Below are 27,595 nucleotides of genomic sequence, written 5' to 3'. Positions count from 1 at the left end.
GGGCGGTGGTGGCGCACACCTTTAATCCCAGCACTCGGGAGGCAGAGCCAGGCGGATCTCTGTGAGTTCGAGGCCAGCCTGGGCTACCAAGTGAGTTCCAGGAGAGGCGCAAAGCTACACAGAAACCCTGTCTCCAAAAACAAAAAGAAACAAAAATGGCATTTAGAACTGATTCAGAATCTTTTTTTTTTTTAACCTTTCTAGAGCTTTATTGGGAGGTGGGGAGAGAGAGGAGGGAGAGAGAAAGACCGCGCGGAGGGGGGTACGGAAGGAGCGAGTGCGGAAAGGAGAAAAGGCTCAAAATTGTAAAGATGGATGGAGACGGCAGCAGTTGAGAACACTGGTTGCCCTTTGAGAGGGCCTAGGTTCAACTCCAAATCGTAAAGATGGATGGAGACGGCAGCAGTTGAGAACACTGGTTGCCCTTTGAGAGGGCCTAGGTTCAACTCTCAACACCCACACAGTAGCTCACAACTGAACATAATCCCAGAGCATCCAACCCCCGTGCCAGGCATACACATGATGCACAGACACACATCCAGACAAAACACCCAAATACATAAAATAAGCAATTAAAATTGCTGTAGAAGCCGGATAACAATGGGCCACCACAAAAGAAATGTCTAAACCACATGGATACAAGTGGGAAGTAAAAGATGGGCAGAAGTGTATCAGGCAAATAAAGGGGGAAGAGTTACTACATGTGAGCTGGAGCTCGAACTCTGACAGAGTACGAGCTGGACTGCAGTGAAGTAACACCACAACTGGAAGGAACCCTTTATTTATGTGAGTATGAACACAGCCCTTAAACTGCGATCGTCAAGAAGAGACACAGATAAAGTGCATGAAAACATGGAACGACAATTACACAAAGTGCTGAAGGAAATCGACAAAACCATTAAAACTGTGAGACCTTTATGTCTGCTTAGTCAGGGGTCAGATTAAGTAGTCAAACTTTTAATAGGTAGCAAGTGATCTGATTAAATGTTATTAAAATAAAAACACTGCCAGGTGGTGGTGTCACACACCTTTAATCCCAACACTCAGGAGGCAGAGCCAGGCGGATCTCTGTGAGTTCGAGGCCAGCCTGGTCTACAGAGCGAGATCCAGGACAGCTAGGGTTGTTATAGACATCCAGTGCTGTTACAACAGAGAAACCCTGTCTCTAAGAACAAAATAAAAACTAAACACAACAACAAGCAACAGAAGTCAAATGACAGTCTGACAAAGAACTAAGAAAGCCACACCAAGTATGAAAAGTTGGTTAATAAGAAGTAAAATAGGGGTTGGGGATTTAGCTCAGTGGTAGAGCGCTTGCTGTTCAGTCCTCAGCTCTGGAAAAAAAAAAAAAAATAAGTAAAATGATAGAATTAAAGGTTCTAGAAGTTATCTTATGTAATCTGTGAATGGATGATTCTGAAAGAAAAGAGTTTATTAGGACAGACTCACAAGACAGAAAACTTAAAGCCAAAGAAGACACTAAGGATAGAATCAAAGAAAAAGCAACCAGCCCAATACTCCTAGTGAATGCTTTCAAGTATTCAAGGAATCTAAGACTTTGATAATGAAGGGGAGAAGGGCAGGGAAGAGCCTACACTTGTCTTTTCTTTTGTATGGATCCAGCATAATACTCATCAACAACACCCCACAAAGCACCAAAAAGAAAACTGACCAAGCTAAAAAACGATTTTAACAATGGGTCTGGAGAGATGGCCCTGTGGTTAAGAGTGCACACTGCTCTTGCAGAGGACCCGAGTACCCATTGTCAGGTGTCTCTCAGCCACTGGTAACTCCAGCTCCAGGGAAGCAGATACCTCTGGCTTCCTAGGATATCTATCTGCACTCACACACCCACATGCACACATATATACAAAAAATCTGAGCTATGTTACTATAAAGAATCCAGAAACAGACAGGTGTTTGCAGATCTTCACTTCTAAGCCTGCCTACCTTTCTGAATTCTAACTCAAAAGCATAACTGTCCTTGTCCTTTTCCAACCTTACAAAACCATAAGCATGCTTGCTAGCCTGAAACTCTGGGCTTTCTCCCTGTTCTTCTTAAGAATGCTCCCCATGTCCATACAGAGGGTTGAAAACCTCCACTGCTCAAAATCATTTTCCATCTTTGGGAGACAAAAGAGACAAAGACGGAGACCAAATATCTGACACCAGTGAGAAGTCAGTCAATTCTAGGAGTGGTGAGCACGGCTCAGTACTAAGAAATCTAGGAAAACATTTCACAATATATTGAAGCAACAATAAAGTACTTTTTTTTTGGCAAGGGGGGGGGTTTCGATACAGGGTTTCTCTGTGTAGCTTTTGAGCCTTTCCTGGAACTCACTCTGTAGTCCAGGCTGGCCTCGAACTCACAGAGATCCACCTGCCTCTGCCTCCCAAGTGCTGGGATTAAAGGTGTGCGCCACCACCACCTGGCCTCAACAAAGATCTTAAAAGAAGCAACTTTTTCTTAGTCTGCCTCTTGTTGTTTTAAACAAAATCTCAATCGTTTGATTTTACCAATAAAGACTCAAGAGCCAGATGCTGGAGGGAAAGCCTGCTAGTTCAGAGAGGCAGAAAGAACCTAGCTGACCTTCCTCCTCAGCCAGTGTCCCAGAAGCCTCCCTTCTCCTACGCCATCTCACAAAAGACTCCTCAAACTGAATGTTCTTCCCTTCTCCTTCCTGTGAGTCCCTCTCTATCCTCCTGACTCTTTCCTCCTTTCGATGGCTATTTCTTATTCTCTTCCTGTCAGCTGGTTGCTTGCTCTGCCTCTTGACCTATGGTTGACTTTATTGAATTCCGTTTACAGTAAGCAGAAAGTGCCTGGATTACAGGTATGCTAGGGCTGAGCCATACCACAGCTAGAAATAGGTTTTTCCAGTAACTAACACAATCTCGAGGTGTATACAGTGTGCTCAAGTATCCCACAACAGCCTCTCCAGTATCTTCCTGAGTTATAAGGCTACTTCACCAACACATTATCAACATGCAAGTTACTTGCTATAGCACTGTCAAACACTTCAGAATCTATTCATCACAAATACACAGTGGAGAGCTAAACAGCCATACACCATTAGAGAATACTTGTAGTGCAGAGATACCCAACTAGAAGAGTAAGTATCAAGCTACTTAAAATCTGCTCCTTGGTATGTGAAATCTTACCATATGTATATGACTACTTACAATCTGGAGGGGTGAGGGAATAAAAACTCCCATTTATCTCTGTCAGCCATAACAAAGATTTTAGACTAACTAAGGACATAAAATGGCAAACTACACTAGATGCAATATTAACTAAGTGCCAATAAAAGACAAACAGAAAATGGATTCTCAGAAAAAGCACCTAAGAGACAGGAAACAGTAATAGTTTAGCATGAGGATTATACAAATATGTGGTCCTATATTACTAAACAGAAAGACTATTCCTGAAATGGTTCCATGAACTGCTATCAAGAAGTTCTAGTTTCTTGCCGGGCAGTGGTGGTGCACGCCTTTAGTCCTAGCACTCGGGAAGCAGAGTCAGGCGGATCTCTGTGAGTTCGAGGCCAGCCTGGTCTACAGATAGAGGTCCAGAACATCCACAAAAAAACCTTGTCTCAAAAGACAAAAAAAAACAAAACTTGCAATTTTTAAGAAGCATCTGCACAAAATGGCTCACCTTCATCCACAGAAAACTGACAGCTTTTATCATTGAAGAAAAGTATTTTCTTCTTATCAGGACGGTTTACAAACAGTATCTGGTCCCCTAAAGCCTTAGAGAAAAAAAATTAACATCAAATTACTCATTTAAAAAATATACTATATATATATGATACACAGAGAGAGAGAACAAAGGCTTCTTTTTCTTTAGCCTCCAGTACACCACTAAGGTCTACATGCTCCGTCCCCCGGGTTTTAGCTGAATTTCTTCGTGTGTGTGTGTGTGTGTGTGTGTGTGTGTGTGTGTGTGTGTGTGTGTGGCGCGAGAGCACTAACTATGCCTAACATGCAATGGCAACAAGCAGGTTTTGCAAGACTCTCAAATTTAATTGGAAAGTGTAATCTTCATGACCATAATTTTTACGGCAAACCCCTTCAGGATACCAGAACAGACACGTTATTAAGCAATGATGTTATTAGGTTTTAATGCATCTAGCTCCTTGGTAAAGCATTATCTAACATTATTGTTACAAGAGAAACACTAATGTGCTGTGGGATGGTCTATATGTCAAGTCAAGTGTGTTGCTGATTGGTCAATAAATAAATCACTGATTGGCCATTGGTCAGGCAGGAAATGTAGGCGGGACAAGGAGGAGAATAAAGCTGGGAAGTGGAAGGCTGAGTCAGAGAGACACTGCCAGCCGCCACCATGACAAGCTGCATGTGAAGATGCTGGTAAGCCACAAGCCATGTGGCAAGGTATAGATTTATGGAAATGGATTAATTTAAGCTGTAAGAACAGTTAGCAAGAAGCCTGCCACGGCCATACAGTTTGTAACCAATATGTAACCAATATAAGTCTCTGTGTTTACTTGGTTGGGTCTGACAGCTGTGGGACTGGCGGGTGAGAGAGATTTGTCCTGACTGTGGGCCAGGCAGGAAAACTTTAGCTACACTAATGTCTTTGAGAAAAACTTTCCTGAAACCTTCTGAAAAATCCAATCATACTGCAACTTCATAAAGACAAACAAAACCCAAAAACCTGTCAACATCACACAAAGATTCTGTTTCCTGCTCTGTGGCACAGAGTAAAGTTCAAATCTTATTTTTAAGTGTTTTTTTGGACTATTTTATGTTTATGAGTGTTTTGTCTGAATGCATGTATGTGCATCCTGTGTGGGCCTAGTGCCCTCAGAGGTCAGAAGAGGGAGGCCGATCCCTCCAAGTGTAGTTAGGCACTGCTGGGAGCCACCATGTGGGTGTTGCAGAGGACCCAGGTTCGCTCCCAAGTTGTCTTAACTGCTAAGCCATCGTCTGTCCAGCTCCACAAAGCTCAGATTTTTTTTTTTTTTTTTTTTTTTTGCAAGATAGGGTTTCTCTGTGTAGTTTTGGTGACTGTCCTAGTACTCAGTCTGTAGCCCAGGCTGGCCTCAAACTCACAGAGATCCGCCTGGCTCTGCCTCCTGAGTGCTGGGATTAAAGGTGTGCGCCACCACCGCTTGGCCAAAGCTCAGATTTTAACTGGATCAGTAAAATCCTATGTATATACAGGACAAAGGATTTAAAAATAACTCAGTTCTGTTTTTTAAATGTTTAAAACTTCAGAGAAGCCTGAAGATGCCTCAGTGGGTAAGAGCTTTTGCTGCTCTTCCAAAGGATCCAAGTTCAGTTCCCAGTACCAGCATCAGGCAGCCTACACTACCTGTAGCAGCTTCAGCTCCAGAGGATCCACACCCTCTCCTCTCCTTGAGCAACCACACATACATACTTGGGCAGATACACACATAGAAACCTAAGAGGCTGGACATGGTGGCACCCAGGAGGTGGAAGCAGACAGATTCCTGTGAGTTCCAGGACAACAAGGACTACATAGTGAGACCCTGTCTCAAGAAAATAAACAAGTAAACGACAACATTACTAATTCAAATTATATAAGATATAAGAGGGAAAAAAGGAGATTACCTTGACAGCCTTCTGGGAATTAGGCAGTCCTTCCTCAATGTCCTCTAACAGGATCCCTCCTAACCCTCGCTGGTCGTGGTTATCCAGAAGCCTGAGCAGGGCCTTCTTATCTTTCAGGTTGTACTTTGGCTTGAAGGCATATTTCCCATCTACCACTTCAATTTTGGGATTGTTGACTAAAGCCTGTAGTAAGACCACACTTAGGTTATATTTACTAAAGGAAACCTCATATGTATATTCTGAAATTCTAACATTCCCCAGCACGGGGGCAAACTGAAGTATCTTGGGAACATAAACTAGCAGACCTAAAATATTAGACACCTAGGATCCCAAAACAGGTGATCAGCATAGTGCTTCTTATTTAAGAAAAAAAGAGAAACTTGTACCCTTGTGGGTGGGTATTTGTACACTGTGTGAAGACACACTGCTGTGACTGGTGTAAATAAGAAGCTGGACAGCCAACAGCTAGTCAGGGAGGGCAGGTGGGACTCCCAGGAAGAGAGGGAGAGGAGGAGGAATCTAGTCGAGCAGAATTATGCCAACAAGACAGAGGGAGTTGGACATACAGAATGAAGGAAAAGTAAAAAGCCACATGGTAAAATGTTGATTAATAGAAACAGGTTAATTTATAAGAGCTAGTGGGACATTTTTTTGGGGGGGGGTACCACTCAGCTCCCAAGTAAATCACACATGGAGGCTTTTTCTTACTTATGAATGTCTGGCCTTAGCTGACTTAGTTTCTGCCAGCTTTTCTTAAGTTAGCCTGTCTACCTTTTGCCTCTGGGCTTTTTCTGTTCTCTTATTTCTTTTTTTTTTTTTTTTTTTTGGTTTTTCGAGACAGGGTTTCTCTTTGTAGCTTTGCGCCTTTCCTGGAACTCACTCGGTAGCCCAGGCTGGCCTCGAACTCACAGAGATCCGCCTGGCTCTGCCTCCCGAGTGCTGGGATTAAAGGCGTGCGCCACCACCGCCCGGCACCCTGTTCTCTTATTTCTATAAATCTTACTCTGTGGCTTGCTGTATAGCTGGGTGGCTGGACTTTGGAGTCCACCTCCTTCTCTGGCTCCTAGATCTCCTTCTCCCAGATTTCTCCTTCTATATATTCTCTCTGCCTGCCTGCCCTGCCTATCCTTTCTCCTCCCTTGCTATTGGCCATTCAGTTCTTTATTAGGCCATCAGGTGTTTTAGACAGAGTAACACAGCTTCACAGAGTTAAACAAATGCAACATAAACAAGCGTACACCTTAAAATAATATTCTACAACAGGGACAAGCCTAAGCTAAGTTACAGCTTTCATGTGCCATTATTTGTGAGCTGATAGCCCAAAGAAAAAAATCAGACTACACTGTGCATTATTTGCATATATTCTTTAAAGACACTCATTTTATCACAATTGCTTTGAAGAACTTTCATTCTTTTAGAAGACAAACTGAGTAAGACTCAATAAAATAACCTATTAATAGACACAGTGAACTTGGTATGCCAATCCCTCCTCCAAAGTACAGTCTATCATATAGTGGCATTATAATGGGAGAACATCATGGGGGGGGGGGTGTTGGGAAATCAATGGTCAGTCCTCTCCTGGTATCAACTGGCACTAGCAGCTGAAGAAACAAAGAGGACCAACCTAAGGCACATGGGAACTTTACCTGTAAAGTCAGGAGAACACACAATTACTCAAGTTTTGCTGTGCAGCTACTAGCAGAAGGAAAGCCCTCCAAGACAGGCTGGTGGCAGACCTGTAATCCCAGCTACTTGGGAGGCTGAGGCAGGAGGATTACACACTCAAGACTACCTAGGTTACAGATAAGCTCAGGCTGGCCTGTGCAGCTATGAGAGAAGTGTCTCAAAGTAAAAAGTTAGAGGAGGCCGGGCGGTGGTGGCGCACGCCTTTAATCCCAGCACTTGGGAGGCAGAGGCAGGTGGATCTCTGTGAGTTTGAGGCCAGCCTGGTCTCCAAAGCGAATTCCAGGAAAGGCGCAAAGCTATACAGAGAAACCCTGTCTCGAAAAAAAAAAAAAAAAAAAAAAAAGTTAGAGGAGACCTAGACACACAGCTCAGGGAGCGCTTGCCTCGCACAGATGAAGTCCTGAGTTCAATCCACAGAACCAAGAAGACAAAAGGAAAAAGGAAGCCTACATACTTCTTTCTTCAGTGCCAAGGCGCATACGAACTTTACCTCTAGTGTAAAGAGGTAAGAATAAGAACAAGAAGAATAAAAATAGTCTTTGGGCTGTCGACTGGGTTCAGAGGTTAAAGGCACTTGCCACAAAAGTCTCATGACCCAAGTTGAATCCCTGGTAAAGGTGGGAATTAGATAACCAACTCTACCCACCCTATACTAATAATGGTAAATAAAATTTTAAAAAATTAAAAACTTTAATGTTGCTAAAATCTTAGATATAAGCTAGTTGTGGTGACTCATACCTATAATCTCAGCACCTAGGAGGCTGAGGCAGGAGACTGCTGCCAAGTGTGAGGTCAGCCAAGTGTGAGGTCAGCCTGAACTACAGAGTATCATTTGAGCCAGAAGTCACACACACCTTTGATCCCAGCACTGAAGAGACAGAGACAGGTGGATTTTTATGTGAGTTTGAGGCCAGCATGATCTACATAGTTGAGTTTCAGGATAGCCAGGACTATACAATGATACCCTGTCTCAAAAAACAAAACAAAAAAAAACAACCAAACCAAAAAAACCCAAACAAACAAACAAACAAACAAAAAAAAAAACAAGACTTAAAAGAATAAAACAAAAACCCAATGACCTCAGGCAGGTGCTGCTTCTAGCAGTGGCCAAATAACTGATAGAAGACTGTGACCTTCAATAATTCGGGCTAGATCACCACTTTATAGTACAAAAATCAAGAACTACACCTTCCTTGGTAAAAGAACTGAACTAGGCCAGTGATGGGGCCACATGTCTTTAATCCCAGCATTTGAGAGGCAAAGGCAGGAGGAGCTCTGTGAGTGAGACCCTGCCTCAAATAAATCAATGAAATTATTACATCTGGTTATTTAGGGAGTATTGGGGGGGGAGTTGTTGTTTATTTGTTGGTTTTTTTTTTTTTTTAACTGCAGCCCAGACCAGCTTTGGACTCACTCTGGAACTGATGATGTCCTTGAACTTTTGATCCTCCTGCCTTTCCCTCTCAAGTGCTGGAATTACAGGCATGTGCCACTACATCCCAGCTCCTATTTGATCCTCACACTCTCATTCCTGGTCCCGAAAAGTAGGATTCTTCAGCATCAACTTAAAGAAGCAAACACCCAAACAGAAGTCACTCACTGGCAAACCGGCATGGTCGGCGACTGTTTCAGGCTTTCTTCAAATGGTGAGTATTTAAATATAACATTCGTGATCATTTTTCTAAATAACTAGAGGTAACTCAGCTATCAAACTATATAGTGGTCATAATGCAACAGTATGTTTTACTGTTCCTAACATTATAGGCTTTTAATTTTTCTAAAGCATATATACAATATACAATTAATGGGCATATAAAGTTATGAGTTTAATAATTCAAAATACTATTTATAACAAAATTGGTAATTGACTTCACAACTTTAATGTAATCTTAAAAGACATTTTAAAACATAAATAAAATTATATGAAAATAGCTAAACAAATTATAGAAATGTGTATGTTTAAATTAAACAAAGGCTCTATATCAAGTCTTAAGAAAAAGTAAAAATATGATCAGATGACAGTATTTATTAAAAAACACTCTGAGCCAGGCATGACGACTCATGAAGTCCTAGTCAGAAGTCAGCTGGGACTATAAAATGAGACCTGCACCTGCTTCCTGCCCCTTTCTCCCTGACTCCCTCCCTCCCCCTCTATCCCCTACTCACATAGGCACATAGGCACACAGACACCTCAGCTCCCCCAGAAAAACAATAAAACACGTCTACAGGTTGGAGATCCAATGGCAGAGTGCTCTATCAGTAGTGGAATGTCCTAGCACATGCTGGGCCCGGGGTTTTATCTCTAGCACCCCCAACCCCACTCTCCACCCCCCAACCCCACTCTCCACCCCACCCCCCGCCAAAAAAAAAAACCTCTAAAGAACTGTAGCAAATACCTCTTTTCGTAATTACCTATTTTTTACAACAGATTTGAGCCTATTCTTACCTCAGTCATTAGCCATTGTTTCTGCTTGAGTCCAATATCCAAGTGTTGTGTCTCATCCAAAATCTCTTCTAAAGTTAAAGGATATGTATCTCCTCGCTGATGCCGTGTCTATTGAGGGAAGTTTTCAAATGTTAAGTGCATTAAGTCACAGTCATAAACTAATCTTTTCAGGAATGTACAACACATATTATCTGAGGTAGTAAGTATGAATACCAGATTTAAGAACATGAAAGCATACAAAACCAGAGTGATAAAAATCAAACATTAAACTCGGAAGGAAAACAAAAATACCACAAACTAACCCGTAAACCAGGAGTGGGGATACACACCTGTAACCCCAGCATGTAGAAGGCTGAGGCAGGAAAATTACAAGTTCAAGACCAGCCTAGGTTACATGATAAGTTCAAGTCCAGCCTGACCTACATGATTAGTTCAAAACTAATGGAGGCTACATAACAAGATGGAAATGTGTTGAAAAGGAGGTCAACAGCAACAACACATTTTCCTAGTCATTTTAAGAGTCAATTAAAAAGAAAAAAAAAAACTTGGAGGGAAACACAGATTAACAGAAAAAGATTCAGATCAGGAAAGTGCAATGTCTGATGCGCCCACTGGTTAAGGTACAAGGAAACAGGCAACCCTCAAGGAAGACAAAATGCACTCTAATGGCCTGACCATGAACATCAACAAGAACAATAACTGCAGCACACCACAAGCTCCACACAGAGGTTTTAAGCAGAGAAGTTCTCTCGTGGCCCTTTCCCTGCTGGACCACAGTCATACATATGCTCATACTTGACAAAAGGCTGCCTCTAGTGTCCTCCACTGTGCAAAAAGCTCAGGCTGAGCACAAACAATGAAATCATCAATGCTCACTGGAGACGGACTCATACCTGAAAACTTGTCTTATTCTGGGGTCTGATATCAAAAACACCTAGGCTTATTAAAAGAAGAGGCACATAGGTAAGCAGAAGGGTATTGGAGATTCATGAATGTCAAAGAAGGTGACTCAGAAGAGGATGTGGCTCCTGAACAGGCGTCTCAGAAGACACTGTGATTCTAATATTAACTACCACATTCATTTTGGTGTGTACCTGGAGGTGAAGGGAAATGTTTTAAAAAGTGGCTTCTCGCACTCGGGAGGCAGAGCCAGGCGGATCTCTGTGAGTTCGAGGCCAGCCTGGGCTACCAAGTGAGTTCCAGGAAAAGGCGCAAAGCTACACAGAGAAACCCTGTCTCGAAAAAAAAAACAAACAAACAAACAAACAAACAAACAAAAAAAAAAAAGTGGCTTCTCCTGGAACACATCCACAATCTAAAGGTGGACAGGGTATTAGGATTAGGAGTAAGAATGACCTCTGTGGCCGGGCGGTGGTGGCGCACGCCTTTAATCCCAGCACTCGGGAGGCAGAGGCAGGCAGATCTCTGTGAGTTCAAGGCCAGCCTGGTCTACAGAATGAGTTCCAGGAAAGGCGCAAAGCTACACAGAGAAACCCTGTCTCAAAAAACCAAAAAAAAAAAAAAAAAAAAGAATGACCTCTGTGTATGAACCTTTTTATATTATTCTACATTTTATATTAAGAGATATATTCGTTATTCAAAACAAAAATAACTGCAAGGCTCTACCTCAGGTAGCAACAGAACCTCTTTGGGCCTCAGTTCGGCCCTGTAAAACTCTTAATTCTCAACTTTTCACAACTAAAATGTTCCATGAAAAGCAGGAAAAAACCCATAAAATCTAATGTACCCCAAACAAAAAACATTAACTGCGCATTTGCTCTTCATTCACCCAAGTCTTTAGCATTGACTACTATATTCTAAAGATGCAGAGATGAGACACAATGAAATAAATGCCAATTATACTTACACTTTCCCAAGCTCCCAGTATTGGGGCCAAGTTAGACATGTATCTATAAAATTTAGGTGAAAAAAATATTTCTTAAAAAGACAAATTTACAGGGCTGGAGAGATGGCTCTGAGGTTAAGAGCACTGACTGCTCTTCCAGAGGTCCTGAGTTCAATTCCCAGCAACCACATGGTGGCTCACAACCATCTAGAATGAAATCTGGTGCCCTCATCTAGCCTGCAGGCATACATGCAGGAAGAACACTGTATACATAATAAATAAATAAATCTTAAGAACAACAACAAAAAAAAAGACAAATTTACGGGGCTGGATAGATGGCTCAGAGATTAAGAGCACTGACTACTCTTCCAGAGGTCCTGAGTTCAATTCCCAGCAATGACATGATAGCTCACAGCCACTATAATGAAAACAGACGCCCTCTTCTGGTGTGCAGGAAAACATGCAGACAGAATGCTGTATACATAATAAATAAAGACAAGTTTAAGCCAGGCCTGCTGGCATAAGCCTATAGTCCTAGGTACTTGAGAAACTAAAGCAGGAGAATCAAGTTCAAGGCCAGTATGGACAACTTAATTGAGACCTTGTAAAAGGTAGAAAATATGGAGATACAGCTAAGTGCAGAAGTGCTTTCTGTTCAATCCCCAGACCTGGACAGATGGACGGACAGAGACAGACAGACAGACAGACAGACACACACACACACACACACACACACAATCATTAACTGAGTGAGAAGAAATCAAAGGAAAGCTAGCTAGATATGGGCAGGCAGTCCTTGCACTGCTCACTAATTTGGAGGGAGACTCAGCAGCTGAAGAACAGCAGTGGCCTTCAGGGTACCCAGAATCTCATGAAGAAAGCATCCCGCATAAGACAGTCTTCAGAACAGTTCCAAGCACTTTTAAGACTTCTTTATTTAAACAAGAAAAATGTGTTTCATATGAACTACTTTTTAAATTCTTCTAAAATGGGCCATAAAGTGCCTCTATTTTCCTAAGCAGTCCCAGTAACAGTGGAACCCTCTTGTCTCAGTTTCTGTCTTAAATGACTGGGTTATGACATAATAAACACATGTGAATCTCATACAATGGACAGTCAAACCCTATGCCTCATACTCTTGGGTTATGATTTCAAAGTTCTTACATCTGTCTTTCTGGTTTGGGTTTGTTTTTTTTTTTTGGTGTGTGTGTGTGTGTGTGTGTGTGTGTGTGTGTGTGTGTGTGTGTGTGTGTGTGTGCTGAGAAAGGAAACAGTTACTGAGCAGACACCAAATCCTCTGACAGTTAGTTGTCCCCACTGTTGTGTGTGTCAAATGATGGCTGCCGCAAAACTGAAGATCCAGGTGGTTTGTGGCACATGACCTAGACAACTGTGCTCATCACAAAACCTCTATTAGAATTAACTTGGCTTTATGAACATTCATTTCTCTGCACTTCAACCTACAAAATCTAAAAACAGCAGATTTGGTGCCACATTCCACTTTATCATCCTGCCAATAACTAACAAGCAGTAACTACCAAAAGAAAAGGATTACATTCATTTCCTTGAGGGATGGATCACTGTTAACATACAAATCAAACTGAATCAACCTACCCCAATCAACTTCTTATCAATAATTGCAAAGCAACTCAAATCAGAAGCCAAAAACAATGTCAGTTTCCTTTGACTGACTGACAGCTCCAGGAGTTATCCAACTATCAGAAGATGTTCATAACGGTTTAACACAGAGGGCAATAGGTGAGCGGGCTGAACAGTCAAAATTTACTGTCATCTGATACTGAGAAATACAAACTAAGATGTTCCTACTGGAAATCAAGTACAAACTCCACAATTCAGACACAGCCAACACCCAGCTCCTAATTCTTTTGAGTCAACGTTTCCGAAGATCCTCGGTGAGTTTCTTCACCTCCAAGCAGAGAAACAGTCGCCATCATCTGCTTGAACTGTGTAGTTTTTATTTCTCATATGAATGAAGGAACTAGCTTAAAAACAACCCCCATCTTCTCATAGATGTCTTTCTGGGCCATGTGTCTACTGCATGGACGTACTCTTTTTAAGTCAACTGGTGAGCTTAAGTTGTATACTTGACTATAATGTAAATTAAACATAATTGAGTGCATTACTGTAATGTCAGTTTAACGGAGGGCAAAAGACTGGAAACATTAAATATTTTAGGGGTTTCTTGAAGTATAATCAACATATAATAAACTACACATACTAAAATGAATAATTTGATAAATCTTGGCATATTTATATAAATACCTAACTTCTGAAAACCCTATCTTCTAACTCCCTTTTTATTTTGTCAAAAACCCACAGGGACTTTTGTTATGTGAGTACTTACTTTCATGTAATTCACAATCTTCGCAAGAACACCAAACTTATATCCAGAGCTTCCAGATAGTGCTTTCAAGTTAAATGATCCATTGCTATGATCTGGAAATAAAGTTCAAAAGAATTATTATAACATTTTCATATAATATGCTATTATGACTTGAGCAATGAAAATGATTTTAACTTTAGTAAAATATTTTTCTTTGAATTATTTCATCTAATGAAGTCTATCCTGTAATATTCTGGCAAAACTCACAAAATCCACATATGTTTGTTGAATCATCAATTCCCACCACTCACCCACCCTTCTTTAGAGAGAGGGTCTCACTCTAGACACATTAGTCTTGAACTCACCATCCTCCACTTCAGCCTCCAAAGTGCTGGGACTATAAGATTATGACATATACTAGGCTAAATATAATTTAAAAGCATTAAAATAGTTTGGGGAAGGAGAGTGCTGGAGCTCAAATTCAGGGCCTTGTATGGATTAGGCAAGCACTCTAACAGTGAGCTATACCCCTAGCCCAAAATACAAACACAAATTTGTTGTTGTCTGTTTTGGGATAAGAGTCTTAACTAGTAGATCATGTTAGCCTCCAAATCAGAGAGATCCATCCACCTGCCTCAGCCTCCTCAACTGGAATTAAAGGCCTGTGCTACCAAACCCAGCTCAAAATACAATTCTCTTGCAAGTACCTTGATAACATTCTAACTCCCACCTTAAACTTGCTTAGAGTCCTCCAATAATTAGACAAGAGAACATTATAAGTGTAAGAAATGAGTGATGGATGGATGGATATCTATCGCCCCCATAATGCCCTCTTTATCTCCCTTACCCCCCAACTTCCTCTCTCAGAAATCTTTACATACTGTTTCAAAATGTTTACCATTTGTCGCCGCCCTACAGACAGAGCCCTGATGCCATCACTGTATCACAATGCATTTGAGCCAGACAGAAACGTTACAGAATTCACTATAAATACAAGAAAAGCATTTTCGAAGCACACATTCTATTAGCAAGCCATCAGGTCAGATACCAACTGCCCACACAGCTGATACACAAGGAGTGTGGGGTTAAAGAAAAAAGAAGGGGAAGCCATCTCTGGCATCAGCTTGGTAATAACCATTTCAACAGAAGATTGCATTAACACAACCACAAGTCAAATATAGCAATTGTCAGAGATCCAAAACAGATTCTAGATGCCACATAATACCCCTTTTGAAATCAGTAAAAAGTGTTTACTGAATGTTTTCTGTCCTTTGATACTAAAATGTAATGTCTTTTGGAATTTTCCCTTAGAAATAGCTCATACTTTTGAAAAGTAACTCGATCGGCACATTAAAGTCTACTATGCTTCCAAAACTAACAGTAATATTAAGAATGCCTTACTGATGTGCCTCTCCACACGATTTCAAAAGCCAGGGGTGCTGGCATAATCTATAATCTTATAACTTGGTAGGCTGAGGCAGGAGGATGACAAAAGAAGAGGTACATGGGAAAGGTCAGAGGAAGGAAAGAGGAGAGGGGAAATGGCATAATTATATTATCTCAAAAAATTAAAATAAAAAAACCTGTTTGCTGTTCTTCCAGAGGCCACGAATTCAGTTCTCAACACCTACATCTGGCAGCTCACAACTCTGGAACTCTAGCTCCAGGGAATCTAATACCCTCTCTTCTGGACTCCAAGGGCATCCATACACACAAACACAACATTTATATTTATATATATATATATATATATATATATATATATATATATATATATATATATATATATAAAATTTTAAGTTCATACTCTGCTACTTAAGAAGTCCAGGGCTAGCCTGGGCTACAGAAGACCCTGTCTCAACAATAGAACTCACTATGCAGACCAGGCCAGCCTCTGCTTCTTGAGTGCTGGAATTCAAAGTGTGCACCACCATGCCCAGCTCTCCCCTTTTAAGAGCTACTCCTTGGACTGGAGAGATGGCTCAGAGGTAAAAGCACTGACTATTCTTCCAAAGGACTAGGGTTCAATTCCCAACACCCACATGGCAGCTCACAACTGTCTGCAACTCCAACACCCTCACAGTCAAAACACCAGTACACATAAAAATATAATTTTTTTTTTTTAATTTTAAAAAGCCGGGCAGTGGTGGCACACACCTTTAATCCCAGCACTCGAAGGCAGAGCCAGGCGGATCTCTGTGAGCTCAAGGCCAGCCTGGGCTACAGAGTGAGTTCCAGGAAAGGAGCAAAGCTACACAGAGAAACCCTGTCTCCAAAAACCAAAATAAAATAAAATAAAACAAAAAAGGAGCTATTCCTTTAATTAAAAATAATTCTTGATTCTGCTATTAGGCTAAACTCTTATCACCATAACTAAAAATGACAATGAACAGTCAGTAAACTAAAAACATACCTTAAGATTTAGAATAGAAAAAAAAAAATAAAAAACTAACTACCTAAACTAACTCTAACTTAAAGAACTAGGCGGATCTCTGTGAGTTCGAGGCCAGCCTGGTCTCCAAAGTGAGTTCCAGGAAAGGCACAAAACTACACAGAGAAACCCTGTCTCGGAAAAAAACAAACAAACAAAAAAAGAACTAAAGCATTATTTCTGTTCCCTCAAAATTTCTCCCAAATACAAGCACTATTTGTTCATAACTCCAGAAGTCAAGACTTGAGAACATATTGAGGGAAAACAAAACAATTTTTTTGTTAATTTTAAGCTTATTTATGGGATTTTATATCCATTTCCTGTTAGCATTTTACCAAGGTGGTTAACCTGGGCTGCTGTTTCCTAGGTAACTGCCTCTAGAGACTGAATTCTAGTCCCAGCACTGAACTATTCAGAGGGATGTGAAATTTTATAGGGAAAAAAAAAAAAAAAAAAAAACGAAGAAATCATCAATCTGTTTCTATGTGAAAAATTAGCTTAAAGACAAAAAAACATTTTTAAGAGGGGTGGCAGCCGATACCCCAGATAGCTCTATTCAATTTATGAATGATCTCCTCAGGACGGCAGGATTTCATGCAAATGAGCACAGAGGAAACTGTCAGCTGCATTATGCGTCCAACCAATAGAAGCACAGCTCCATCTTGGCTGTGCACTAGACTGCATTACTAACAGACGATACCATCGCTTCAGCAGCATCTTTCCAGACAAGAGGTAGGCTTATTTGATCCTTTTTATTCAGTATCCATATCCTTCGGGAGCAGTAGGAAAATATTTTACCATGAAAAAAAAAAATCAAGCAGAAAGCATTATGCCTACAGAAAACATAAAAGCAATGTATTAACCCATTATTTTGTAGGATTTTATCATGAAAATGACGACTGCCCTGTGCTATTTGATAAGCATCCTTACCATCTGTCCCTTAATGGAAAATTCATTACATTTTCTACTAATCTGATCTATTCGGACCTTAAGTAAGACAAAAGCATTCGATGTTAACCTGGGTCTTTGCTAATTTCATTTTCTCAAAGCAAATTCATTTCAGAAGTCCAGTCTGTCTTAACAAAGGATGTTTCTCAAAGAAAAATATCTAGAATAATAGCAAAGCCTTGGCTAAAGCTTTCTGATTATATGTACAAATTATATTGCCTGGTAAAAAGCAGTTATGGAGAAAGCTTCTATTTTAATAAATGAGAAGATAATTCAAATTATTTGTATTTGACTTTGAGTACTAATACAGAGAATGCCAAGAAAATACCAGTTATAATTTTTATATTAAAAACACTTTAACATGTATCACTATGTGAGTTGTATTATACTATAAGCAAAGATAATTTATAGAACGTCAGATTTCCCCAACATTTTAATTAAAATAATTCCTCACAGTAAAATCTATCTTACCATAAAATATAAGCCATGCTATTACACAAAAATCTTTTAAAATATCTTTTCAACATAAGCCACATAAAAATTTAAAATAAATTATTCTTAAACTGGTAATAGATACATACAAATTTTTGATAAACTACATTTTAAAATTAAATGTGTCCTAAGAAGAGCTGGTTAAGAAAGAACAGTAATAATATGTAGTAAAATTATTCTCCTGGCTCAGAGTAATCAGCCAAATTTCTGTAAATAGTATCTGAAGATGACAATCTTTAGTAGATGCTAGCTCCCCACGATATACTGTACATAACTACCTCAATGTCCACCTTTCACCCTTCACCTCGGTGCTATATTTGTACAAATATATGATATTTACTACTAAGGTTTGGTTTTCTTCTCCTGTTTTCATAATTTGTATTCCTTTTGTTTCCTCATCAGCGTTGAGGTTACACAAACAGTATCTTGAAAAACTCAAAAGGCTGCTGTAACAAGATACTCCATCTCTCAGGTTCAGCACAGCAGGTTAATTACCTAGAAACCATTCTTGCTGACCACAGGAAATATGGGAGCCAAGTAACACAGAAAACAACTGTCAAATAAGTTAATTTACACCTTACCATTTCAAATTGTTTAAGCTTTGGTTAACGGCCTACATTTTCATATAGCATGTCTATAATTAGCATAAATGGAGGCCGTTACTGTTCACCAAGTCATCTTTCAAGTACACCCTATCTCACAGTCTCAGAGCTTAAATGAGTTGCTCTATATTTAAAGGCTATTATGATTAACTGATTGTATTTCAAAGTGATGTACTTAAAAGTGTCAGAGAACTCAATTCACAAGTTTTTACCATAAATAGAACTAAATCATAATTTCTAATCTGGTAATCCAGGGTCCCAAAACCACAAGACCATAAATATTCCACTGGGGCCTCTTGAAAAAGCTGAACAGGTAAAAGGAACATAACAAAAATAACATGCAATAAAACCTACCTAAAATTATATGATTTGCTTTAAGGCTTCCCATTCCTATAATAAAATTATAAAGGGAGGATCCACCAAGTAAAAGACTATTATTGTTTCTATTTTTAATCATTTTCTCCCCGTTTTTATAACATGCTTACAGCATTTCCTTGAACAAATTTAACATTAACTGGAAAAATGTAGTCTAGAATAGGAAATCTTGATGGTGTACTTTTTGAATGCTTAGTTAAACCAAATCTGTTGCCATAAAATGTAGTCTTTACCTTAAATCTCACACACACACACACACACAGATTGCTGGAGCTTCTCTCTACTTTGAAGGAATACACAGTAAACTGAAGGTGGGGCGTGACGTCTACCACACAGGTGCAACCTGTTTCAGGTATGTAGAGGAGCTAGCCACAGCAACAACGTTTCAGGTATGTAGAGGAGCTAGCTACAGCAACAACGTTTCAGGTATGTAGAGGAGCTAGCTACAGCAACAACGTTTCAGGTATGTAGAGGAGCTAGCTACAGCAACAACGTTTCGGGTATGTAGAGGAGCTAGCTACAGCAACAACGTTTCGGGTATGTAGAGGAGCTAGCCACAGCAACAACGTTTCGGGTATGTAGAGGAGCTAGCTACAGCAACAACGTTTCGGGTATGTAGAGGAGCTAGCCACAGCAACAACGTTTCGGGTATGTAGAGGAGCTAGCCACAGCAACAACGTTTTGGGTATGTAGAGGAGCTAGCCACAGCAACAACGTTTCGGGTATGTAGAGGAGCTAGCTACAGCAACAACGTTTCGGGTATGTAGAGGAGCTAGCCACAGCAACAACGTTTCGGGTATGTAGAGGAGCTAGCCACAGCAACAACGTTTCGGGTATGTAGAGGAGCTAGCCACAGCAACAACGTTTCAGGTATGTAGAGGAGCTAGCTACAGCAACAACGTTTCAGGTATGTAGAGGAGCTAGCCACAGCAACAACGTTTCAGGTATGTAGAGGAGCTAGCCACAGCAACAACGTTTCAGGTATGTAGAGGAGCTAGCCACAGCAACAACGTTTCGGGTATGTAGAGGAGCTAGCCACAGCAACAACGTTTCGGGTATGTAGAGGAGCTAGCCACAGCAACAACGTTTCAGGTATGTAGAGGAGCTAGCCACAGCAACAACGTTTCAGGTATGTAGAGGAGCTAGCTACAGCAACAACGTTTCGGGTATGTAGAGGAGCTAGCCACAGCAACAACGTTTTGACTTCCTCACCAGTTTCAACACTGTCGAAAGTGGCAAAACGTCCCAACGAACAACCAACCTAAGCTTGGAATACACTGTCTTAGTCACTGTTCTATTGCTGGGAGGAGACACCTTGACCACGGCAACTCTCAGGAAACAGAGCATTTAACTGGAGCTTGCTGACAGTTTCAGAGGCTTAGCACTATCATCATGGTGAGGAACATGGCAGCAGGCAGACAGGCACTGGAACAGTAGCTGAGAGCTACCTCCTGATCTGCAAGAAGAGAGCTTGGGCCTGGCAGGGCTTCTGAAATGTCAAAGTCTACCTCCAGTGACACACTTCCTCCAACCAGGCCACACCTCCTCATCTTTTCAAATAGTGCCACTCCCTGGAGACTGAACATTCAAATCTATGAGCCGATGGGGAGCATTCTTATTCAAACCACCACTCAAACACTCCTTTCTAAACAGATACTTCCAGCAAAACACACAAGTGCCTTTGGTAAGCATACTCTTACTCCACGGTAATTGCAAGCATACTGACTATATGAAGTTTCACATGTAAATAAAGTACACTATCTAGGGTGGGGATATAAGGCAATGGCAGGGTGCTCCTAGCACAAACAAGCCTCTGGGTTTTACAGTCCCTGAAGTCTGGGTCTTTTATCCATCACTGTTACCTCTGCTCTTCAAAGAGAATCTGAAGCTGGGCAGTGGTGGTGCCTGCCTTTAATCCCAGCACTTGGGAGGCAGAGACTGGCAAATTTCTGAGTTACACAGAGAAACCATGTCTCAGAACGCCCCAGTCCCACCCCCAAAAAAAGAAAAAAGAATCTGAAAACTCATTCATGTTAACATAAAAACAACTGTGACAAAACATAGGCTCCTTGCATGAATATTCACATTATACTAGTGTCATAAACCTTAAAGGTGTTTCAAAAGCCAAACATTGTAAAGTCACATGGAAGGTGTGTACATATCTCAAGTACTTTTATTAAAGAAGCCAGGTCAAAAGGACCTAGCCATGACACATTATATACCACACCTAACCACACCCACACACCTAAATTCCGTCTCTAACCAAGTTTCTGAGTATTTGTACATTTGTGTCCATGGTGTTTAGACTCAGAGACCTCGACAACACATACACTGACTGGATCAGCCTATCGGCATCCACATCACACAACATAAGAGGTACAACTTAACACCGCACTATTATATGACAATGGTACCATAAAGCACAAGGCAGCTCGTTTTGTTTTTGTTTGTTTGTTTGTCCATAAAAATGTGCTCTGCGGGGCTGGAGAGATGGCTTAGAGGTTAAGAGCAGTGACTGCTCTTCCAGAGGTCCTGAGTTCAATTCCCAGCAACCACATGGTGGCTCACAACCATCTGTAATGAGATCTGGCGCCCTCTTCTGGCCTGCAGACAGACATACATGCAGGCAGAACATTGTATTAAATAAATAAATCTTAAAAAAAAAAAAAAGTGCTCTGCAGGGTGTGCATCAGGTGAGGTCCTAGAACTGAAAGGAGAAATGGACACACACTCTTATCCCTAACCCAGAAGCTATCTCCAACTGATAGTCACTTGTGAATGAAAACTTAAGTTTTCTCCAAGGAGTCTCACTGGGGAAACAAACCACTCTTAAGGGCAGGCCCCATGCACAACAGTAGATGGCCAAACCAAAGGAACTCAATAGCTTCCTTGGAGGATCTCTGGCTCATAATGTTAAGTCAAGGCATTTTTTTGAGCCTTGTAAGTCCTTTGCATATACATTACAGCTTCCAGTTTTATGTTTTTATGGGATCCCTGTGTGTGCATACCCGACGTGTGTGGGTGTGTCTCTGCATCTGTTTCCTGTGCATTCCTTTGGCTCTTTTTAGTTTGGTTTTTATATTATTCCCATTTGTTTTTGTTTCATCTTATTTCATTATTATTCCAGAGATGCCTAACTGTTTTCTAAGGAGAAACAGGAAGGGTATGGATCCAGATGGGAGGGAAAGTGGGAAGGAACTAGAAGGCATATGGGGCGGGGGGAATGTTATCACAATATATTATATGAGAAAAATCAATTTTAAATTAAAAAAAAAGTGCTCTTCTGAGGAGAACATTCCAAGGATAAGGTAATTTTGATTTATTTCTATTTTATGTTCATTGGTGTTTTGTCTGCATGTATGTCTGTATGACAGTGTCAGATCACTTGGTACTGATTACAGACAGTTGTGAGTTGTGAGCTGCCATGTGGGTGCTGGGAACTGAACTCAGGTCCTCTGGAAGAGCAGCCAGTGCTCTGAACCACTGAGCCATCTCTCCAGTCCCCGATAACGTAACTTTGAAATCCTGTAGTACAAAGTGGCACACCTCACTGATGATGTAACTTTATATGTCCCGGAAATAATAAAAATCTGTTACGGGGCTGGAGAGATGGCTCAGTGGTTCAGAGCACTGGCTGCTCTCCCAGAGGACCTGAGTTCAATTCCCAGCATCCACATGGCAGCTTATTGGCTGTAACTTCTGTTCCAGGGGATCTGACACCTTCACACCAATCCATATAAAATAGTTTAAAAAACTTAAAAAAAAAAATCAATCACATACCACCCAGTAAGCATGTTGTCACCCCCTAAAGAATGAAGTCAAGTACCATGAAACAGAAGTCTTAAGTTCACACAAAATATGCATTTAAGCCTTTACTTATGACTTCAGATAATAAATCTAACATTCAAATACAAGGAAGCAAGCAAGAGGCTAGCCAGAGAGGTTGGATTTTATAAAACAAACTTGATTTAGAACAAACTAAAGCCTTAGAAAACATAACTTTGGTAAAAGTTATAAAATTCTGTTTAATAGGAAGACAAATTTAACCAATATGACTTCACAGTTTGGGTATGGAAATAACACCATGCTTCTATTTAGAAACATCTTCATCTTTTAGAAATAAGTACTGAAATATTTCTAGACTGAATAATGCCCAATGACGCATGTGACAGAAGCAAGCAGGTAAGGCACAGAAGGGCTAACCCTGATAAATGAACATCAACTTGGAACACATAGGGTTCATTATACGCTCTTCTTTGCTTTTAAGACAAAGGTCTCACTGTACAGCTGAGACCTCTCTGGAAGTCCCATTGTAGCCTAGGCTGGCCTCAAACTCAGGTTCCTCCTGCATCCATCTCCCAAGTGCTGGGATCACAGGCGTGTAACAACGCCAGGGTTATTACACTCTTCATGTACTATGTTGAAGTCTTCTTTACACAAAATATACACATAAAAGACATCTCTACAATTTAGAAAAACCACTCATACACAGTGGGTGATTAACATTTGTTGTAAATACACAAACACTGTTTACAAGTATGTAGTAAAGAAAAAGCATAAAAGAATTAAGGAAATACAATCATGTTTTTATTTCCTTTCTTTTCTTTTTTCTTTTTTTTTTTTTTTTACTGGATAGGTATTTAGTAACTCTTTAAAATATTTTTTTAAAAAAAAAAAAATCAAGATAATGGGAAACTGGGTATGGTGGCACATGCCTTTAATCCCAGTACTTGGGAATCAGAGGCAGGCAGACCTCTGAGTTTGAAGTCAGCCAGGTCTCCACAGCAAGCTCCAGGTCAGCCAAGGCTACATAGTGAGACTCTATCCCAAAGAAGAAAACTAAAATTAATTACATTATTTTTTTTTTTAAGCTGAGGATCGAACCCAGGGCCTTGCGCTTGCTAGGCAAGTGCTCTACCACTGAGCTAAATCCCCAACCCTAATTACAATATTTTATACTAGCAATTTTTCAATCTTCACCTTCTCAGGTAAGGCGTAACAAGTATCAAGTTAATAACACTGCAAAAATGCTGAAATTAGCAAGGATAGTAACGTACTATTATAATCTCAGCACTAAAGAGGCAAAGAAAAAGATCCAAAGTTCAAAATCATCCTTAACTACATATCAAATTTAGGACCACCACGGGCTATAAAAGTTTAAAACAAAAAAAAAAAGGAGCCAAGGAAGGAACCCACTGGTCTAAAAACAGAAATGTAACTCATTAGCTTACTTGATGAAATTAATAATTGACACTTCTTAAAAAACTAAATTTATCTGCTTTAACAAAAAAAAAAAAAAAAAAAAAAAAAAAAAAAAAATCAAGCCGGGCAGTGGTGGCGCACGCCTTTAATCCCAGCACTCAGGTGGATCTCTGTGAGTTCGAGGCCAGCCTGGTCTACAGAGTGAGTTCCAGGACAGACACCAAAGCCACACAGAGAAACCCCGTCTCAAAAAACTAAAAAAAAAAAAAATTGAATACCCTGGGGAGGGAGGGGGGGTGGCATTTGCCATGCCTTGGAGGCCAGAGGGAAACTTGCATAGTCAGTTCTATCCACCACACAGATCCTGGAGATCACAGTCAGGCATTAGGCTTAGCAGCAAGCAACTCTACTTCCTGAGCCGTCTGGCCAGCCCTAAATTTATCCACTTAAAGATTACTGTCCAGTCACTTAGGCTTAGGAAACACTCAAGACTTTTATCTACAGCTAACTAGTAATCCCAACAGTAACATCACTTCAGACAATTTTGTTTTGTCCTCCTACTGAAAACTGTCAGTATTTGGCTTTTCTCTTCCTGTTACTTTGTATTCAGGTACAATTTCTAGATTCAGCTCGAAGTTGACAGAAGAGGCTAAAGGAGACAGAAACACCCCAAACCAGGTGAGAAGCACCCAAAACATGACAAGATAACTGCTCACCGACTACTGCTTTAGTCAAGCATCAAGCTGCTGGGTTTTACCCTTTATTAGCAGTAAATTCCATACATAAATTTTTTTTTGTGTGTGTGTGTGTGTGTGTGTGTGTGTATGAGTCTTAAACACAAATACTATCTAATAAGTGAAATCCATAAAAACTAGGGTATAATTTACTGGTTGGCATAAACACAAAAAAATTAAAATGTAATTCACTCATGACTTTTGTGGGTTTTTTTGGTTTTTCGAGACAGGGTTTCTCTGTGTAGCTTTGTGCCTTTCCTGGATCTTGTTCTGTAGACCAGGCTGGCCTCGAACTCACAAAGATCCGCCAGCCTCTGCCTCCCAGTGCTGGGATTAAAGGCGTGTGCCACCACGGCCGGCTCAGTCATGACTTTTGTTAGACCGCAAGTAAAGCCCAGGGTGACTATATGAATTCACTAAGGAACTTCAGCGCTGAGATGTGAATGCACAGGTCTGTAGTTTGGTTACAAATACTCATTATCTCCCTCTGCGTAGATTCCAAACAGCAGTAAACAAGTGGGGCCCAAGGATGGCTTCTGGCCACTGGAACGAGACCACGCCCTCTGTTCACCAGGACCTGGGCTTCCAAGTGCAAACCATCTACCCTTTCCACGACAACTGGAACACGGCCTGCTTTGTCATCCTGCTTCTGTTCATGTTCACCGTGGTGTCCCTAGTCGTGCTGGCTTTCCTCTACGAAGCACTCGACTGCTGCTGTTGTGCCAAGAACAAAACCGTGAAGGACTTGAAAAGCGAGCCCAACCCTCTCAGGAGCATGATGGACAACATCAGAAAACGGGACAGTGAGGTGGTCTAGCCCTCCTCAGAAGATAAACAAAAGCTTACAGCCCTCTGCCTCCTGAGGAAAATGAAAATTTGCTGAAGGCAACCCTTACGACAACACTGATGCTGACTTTGAGTGGCTCAAAGATTTCCAGTAGAAACCAAGTGAGATAAGCACTTCTGTGTGTGTGTGTGTGTCCTTCCTTAAATACACAGTTCATGACGGGAACCTACCAGTCTACTAACACGGCATCTCAAAAACTAGATGAACTATTCCCAGCACCCACTACTGGGAATACTGAGCAGCAGTACTCCAGCTTCCAGGCAAACTACAATATAAGCAGAGCTAACTGCTAAAGTAAGTAACTTGTGCCTGGTCACACACATTAAAAACAAGTGTTTAGATAGTAAAATCCTACTTAAAATGTGCAGAGTAAAACATTTCCAGGTCGGGCAGTGGTGGTGCACGCCTTTAGTCCCAGCACTCGGGAGGCAGAGCCAGGTGGGTGAGTTTGAGGCCAACCTGGTCTACAGAGTGAGTTCCAGGACAGCCAGGGCTGTTACACAGCCTGTCTTGGGGGGAGGGGAGAACATTTCCACTACAGAGTCCCTTTGTTATGGCAGGAAGAAGGGGATGAGATAGCCTTGATATGTAACCCAGGCTGACCTCAATCTTGAAGCAACCATACTGCCTCAGCCTCCAAAACGATGGGATCACAGGCATGTGCCACCACGGCACAGAGTCCCTATTTATTAAAATCCAGTATTTTAAAACTGATTGAAGACAGTATTTTCTTATTTTATTTATTTACTTTTGGTTTTTTGAGACAGGGTTTCTCTATGTAGCCCTGGCTGTCCTGGAATTCACTCTGTGTAGACCAGGCTTGGCCTCAAACTCAGAGATCCACCTGCCTGTGCCTCCCAAGTACTGGGAATAAAGATGTGTGCCACCATGCCTGGCTCATTATTTTTACTTCTCTTATTCACATTCTCCAGACCTAAAGATACTCAACACAGAAAATTGCAAAGAAAGGTGAGAAGGTTTTGTTAGAGCTGACAGATAATAATCCATAAAAAGAATACATACACACGTTTGGGTTTTGGGTGTTTTGTTTTGTTCATTTTGAACGGCCACTCCCCAAGTACTGGGATTACTTGTTACACTGCCACACTTGGCTCTAATAATAGCATTAGAGACTCAAGACCTATTAAGAACTGTGGCAGTTTGGGATTGAAAGATCACTCAGTGGGTAAAGTACTTGCCATACCATGAGACCCCAAATCCAGATCTCCAGAACTCAAGGCTCCTATAGCAAAGACACGACAACCTCCTGAAGTTCATGGTCATGGGCCAGCTAGCCAGGTTACACAGCAACAAGACACTGTTTCCAGATGGACATCAATGAAAGACACCTGCACTTGTCTTCTGGCCTCTATACACATTTCATGGAAACACGTGCGCGCGTGCGCGCACACACACACACACACACACACTTCAAAAAAAAAAAAAAAAAGAATGTAGCCAGGCGGTGGTGGCACATGCCTTTAATCCCAGCACTTGGGAGGCAGAGGCAGGCGGATCTTTTTAAGTTCAAGGCCAGCCTGGTCTACAGAGCGAGATCCAGGAAAGGCACAAAGCTACACAGAGAAACCGTCTCAAAAAACCAAAAAAGAAAAAGAAAAAAAAAAAAGAATGTGATAGTTTTATGTCAGGTGTAATGTCTGTAATCCCAGCAGAGGCAGGAAGACTGCCACAAACCAAGGCCAGCAAGACCCTGGCTAAAATAGAAAAATATAGAAGTTTCCTTTTATTATTTTTTTAAATGCACATGGATGTTTTGCCTGGTTTTGTGTGCACTATCTGTATGCCTGTTGCCCATACAGGCCAGAAGAGGGCATCAGATGAGGGCCATGTACATATAGAGAATTAAGCCTGGCTCACTCCTCTCAAGAACAGCAAGTGCTCTTATGGCTATGCAGATAATGTATTTTACAATATTAATATTGCTTTGCTATTACCTCTGAGAAAATCTAAGAAAACCATTACACTACCTTCAAGCCATTAACAACAGCTACAAATTTACTTTAGGAAATTATCTCAGAAT

The 27,595-nt window shown here is 41.0% G+C and overlaps 2 protein-coding genes across 7 annotated transcripts in view; one reads left to right on the top strand and one right to left on the bottom strand.

The window, feature by feature from the left end:
- The window catches only part of Gtf2e2 (general transcription factor IIE subunit 2), a 49,433-nt gene that overhangs the window by 11,475 nt on the left and 10,363 nt on the right, over positions 1 to 27,595 (bottom strand). For 4 of the 5 annotated variants that reach the window (XM_052751993.1, XM_052751994.1, XM_052751996.1 and 1 more), the window contains exons 3-6: positions 13,945 to 14,036; positions 9,734 to 9,841; positions 5,602 to 5,784; positions 3,659 to 3,752 (exon numbers count right to left, since the gene is read on the bottom strand). In XM_052751993.1, coding sequence (XP_052607953.1) covers positions 3,659 to 3,752; positions 5,602 to 5,784; positions 9,734 to 9,841; positions 13,945 to 14,036 — 477 coding nt within the window. Of the gene's footprint in view, positions 1 to 220; positions 1,335 to 3,658; positions 3,753 to 5,601; positions 5,785 to 9,733; positions 9,842 to 13,944; positions 14,037 to 27,595 lie in introns of those variants that run through there. The other variant, XM_052751997.1, reaches the window with a different exon arrangement.
- Positions 16,975 to 26,443, top strand: Smim18 (small integral membrane protein 18). 2 transcript variants are annotated; one of them, XM_052752004.1, is made up of 3 exons: positions 16,975 to 17,086; positions 24,584 to 24,651; positions 25,203 to 26,443. In XM_052752004.1, the coding sequence occupies exon 3, from the start codon at positions 25,237 to 25,239 to the stop codon at positions 25,522 to 25,524; it is 288 nt and encodes a 95-aa protein (XP_052607964.1). In that variant the 5' UTR covers positions 16,975 to 17,086; positions 24,584 to 24,651; positions 25,203 to 25,236; the 3' UTR covers positions 25,525 to 26,443. The 2 variants fall into 2 exon arrangements, with proteins under 2 accessions (XP_052607964.1, XP_052607965.1); XM_052752005.1 differs by lacking the exon at positions 24,584 to 24,651 and having other exon boundaries at positions 16,991 to 17,086.

The sequence above is a fragment of the Peromyscus californicus genome, unplaced genomic scaffold (genome assembly GCF_007827085.1).
Source record: "Peromyscus californicus insignis strain IS unplaced genomic scaffold, ASM782708v3 Scaffold_23__1_contigs__length_62951481, whole genome shotgun sequence".
Taxonomy (NCBI): domain Eukaryota; kingdom Metazoa; phylum Chordata; class Mammalia; order Rodentia; family Cricetidae; genus Peromyscus; species Peromyscus californicus.
The sequence above is the reverse complement of the archived record's forward strand: the minus strand, read 5'-3'. Positions and strand labels throughout refer to the sequence as shown.

Excerpts from the sequence above, each read along its gene's own strand:
- Smim18 (XM_052752004.1), top strand. The coding sequence starts at position 25,237 with ATGGCTTCTGGCCACTGGAACGAGACCACGCCCTCTGTTCACCAGGAC.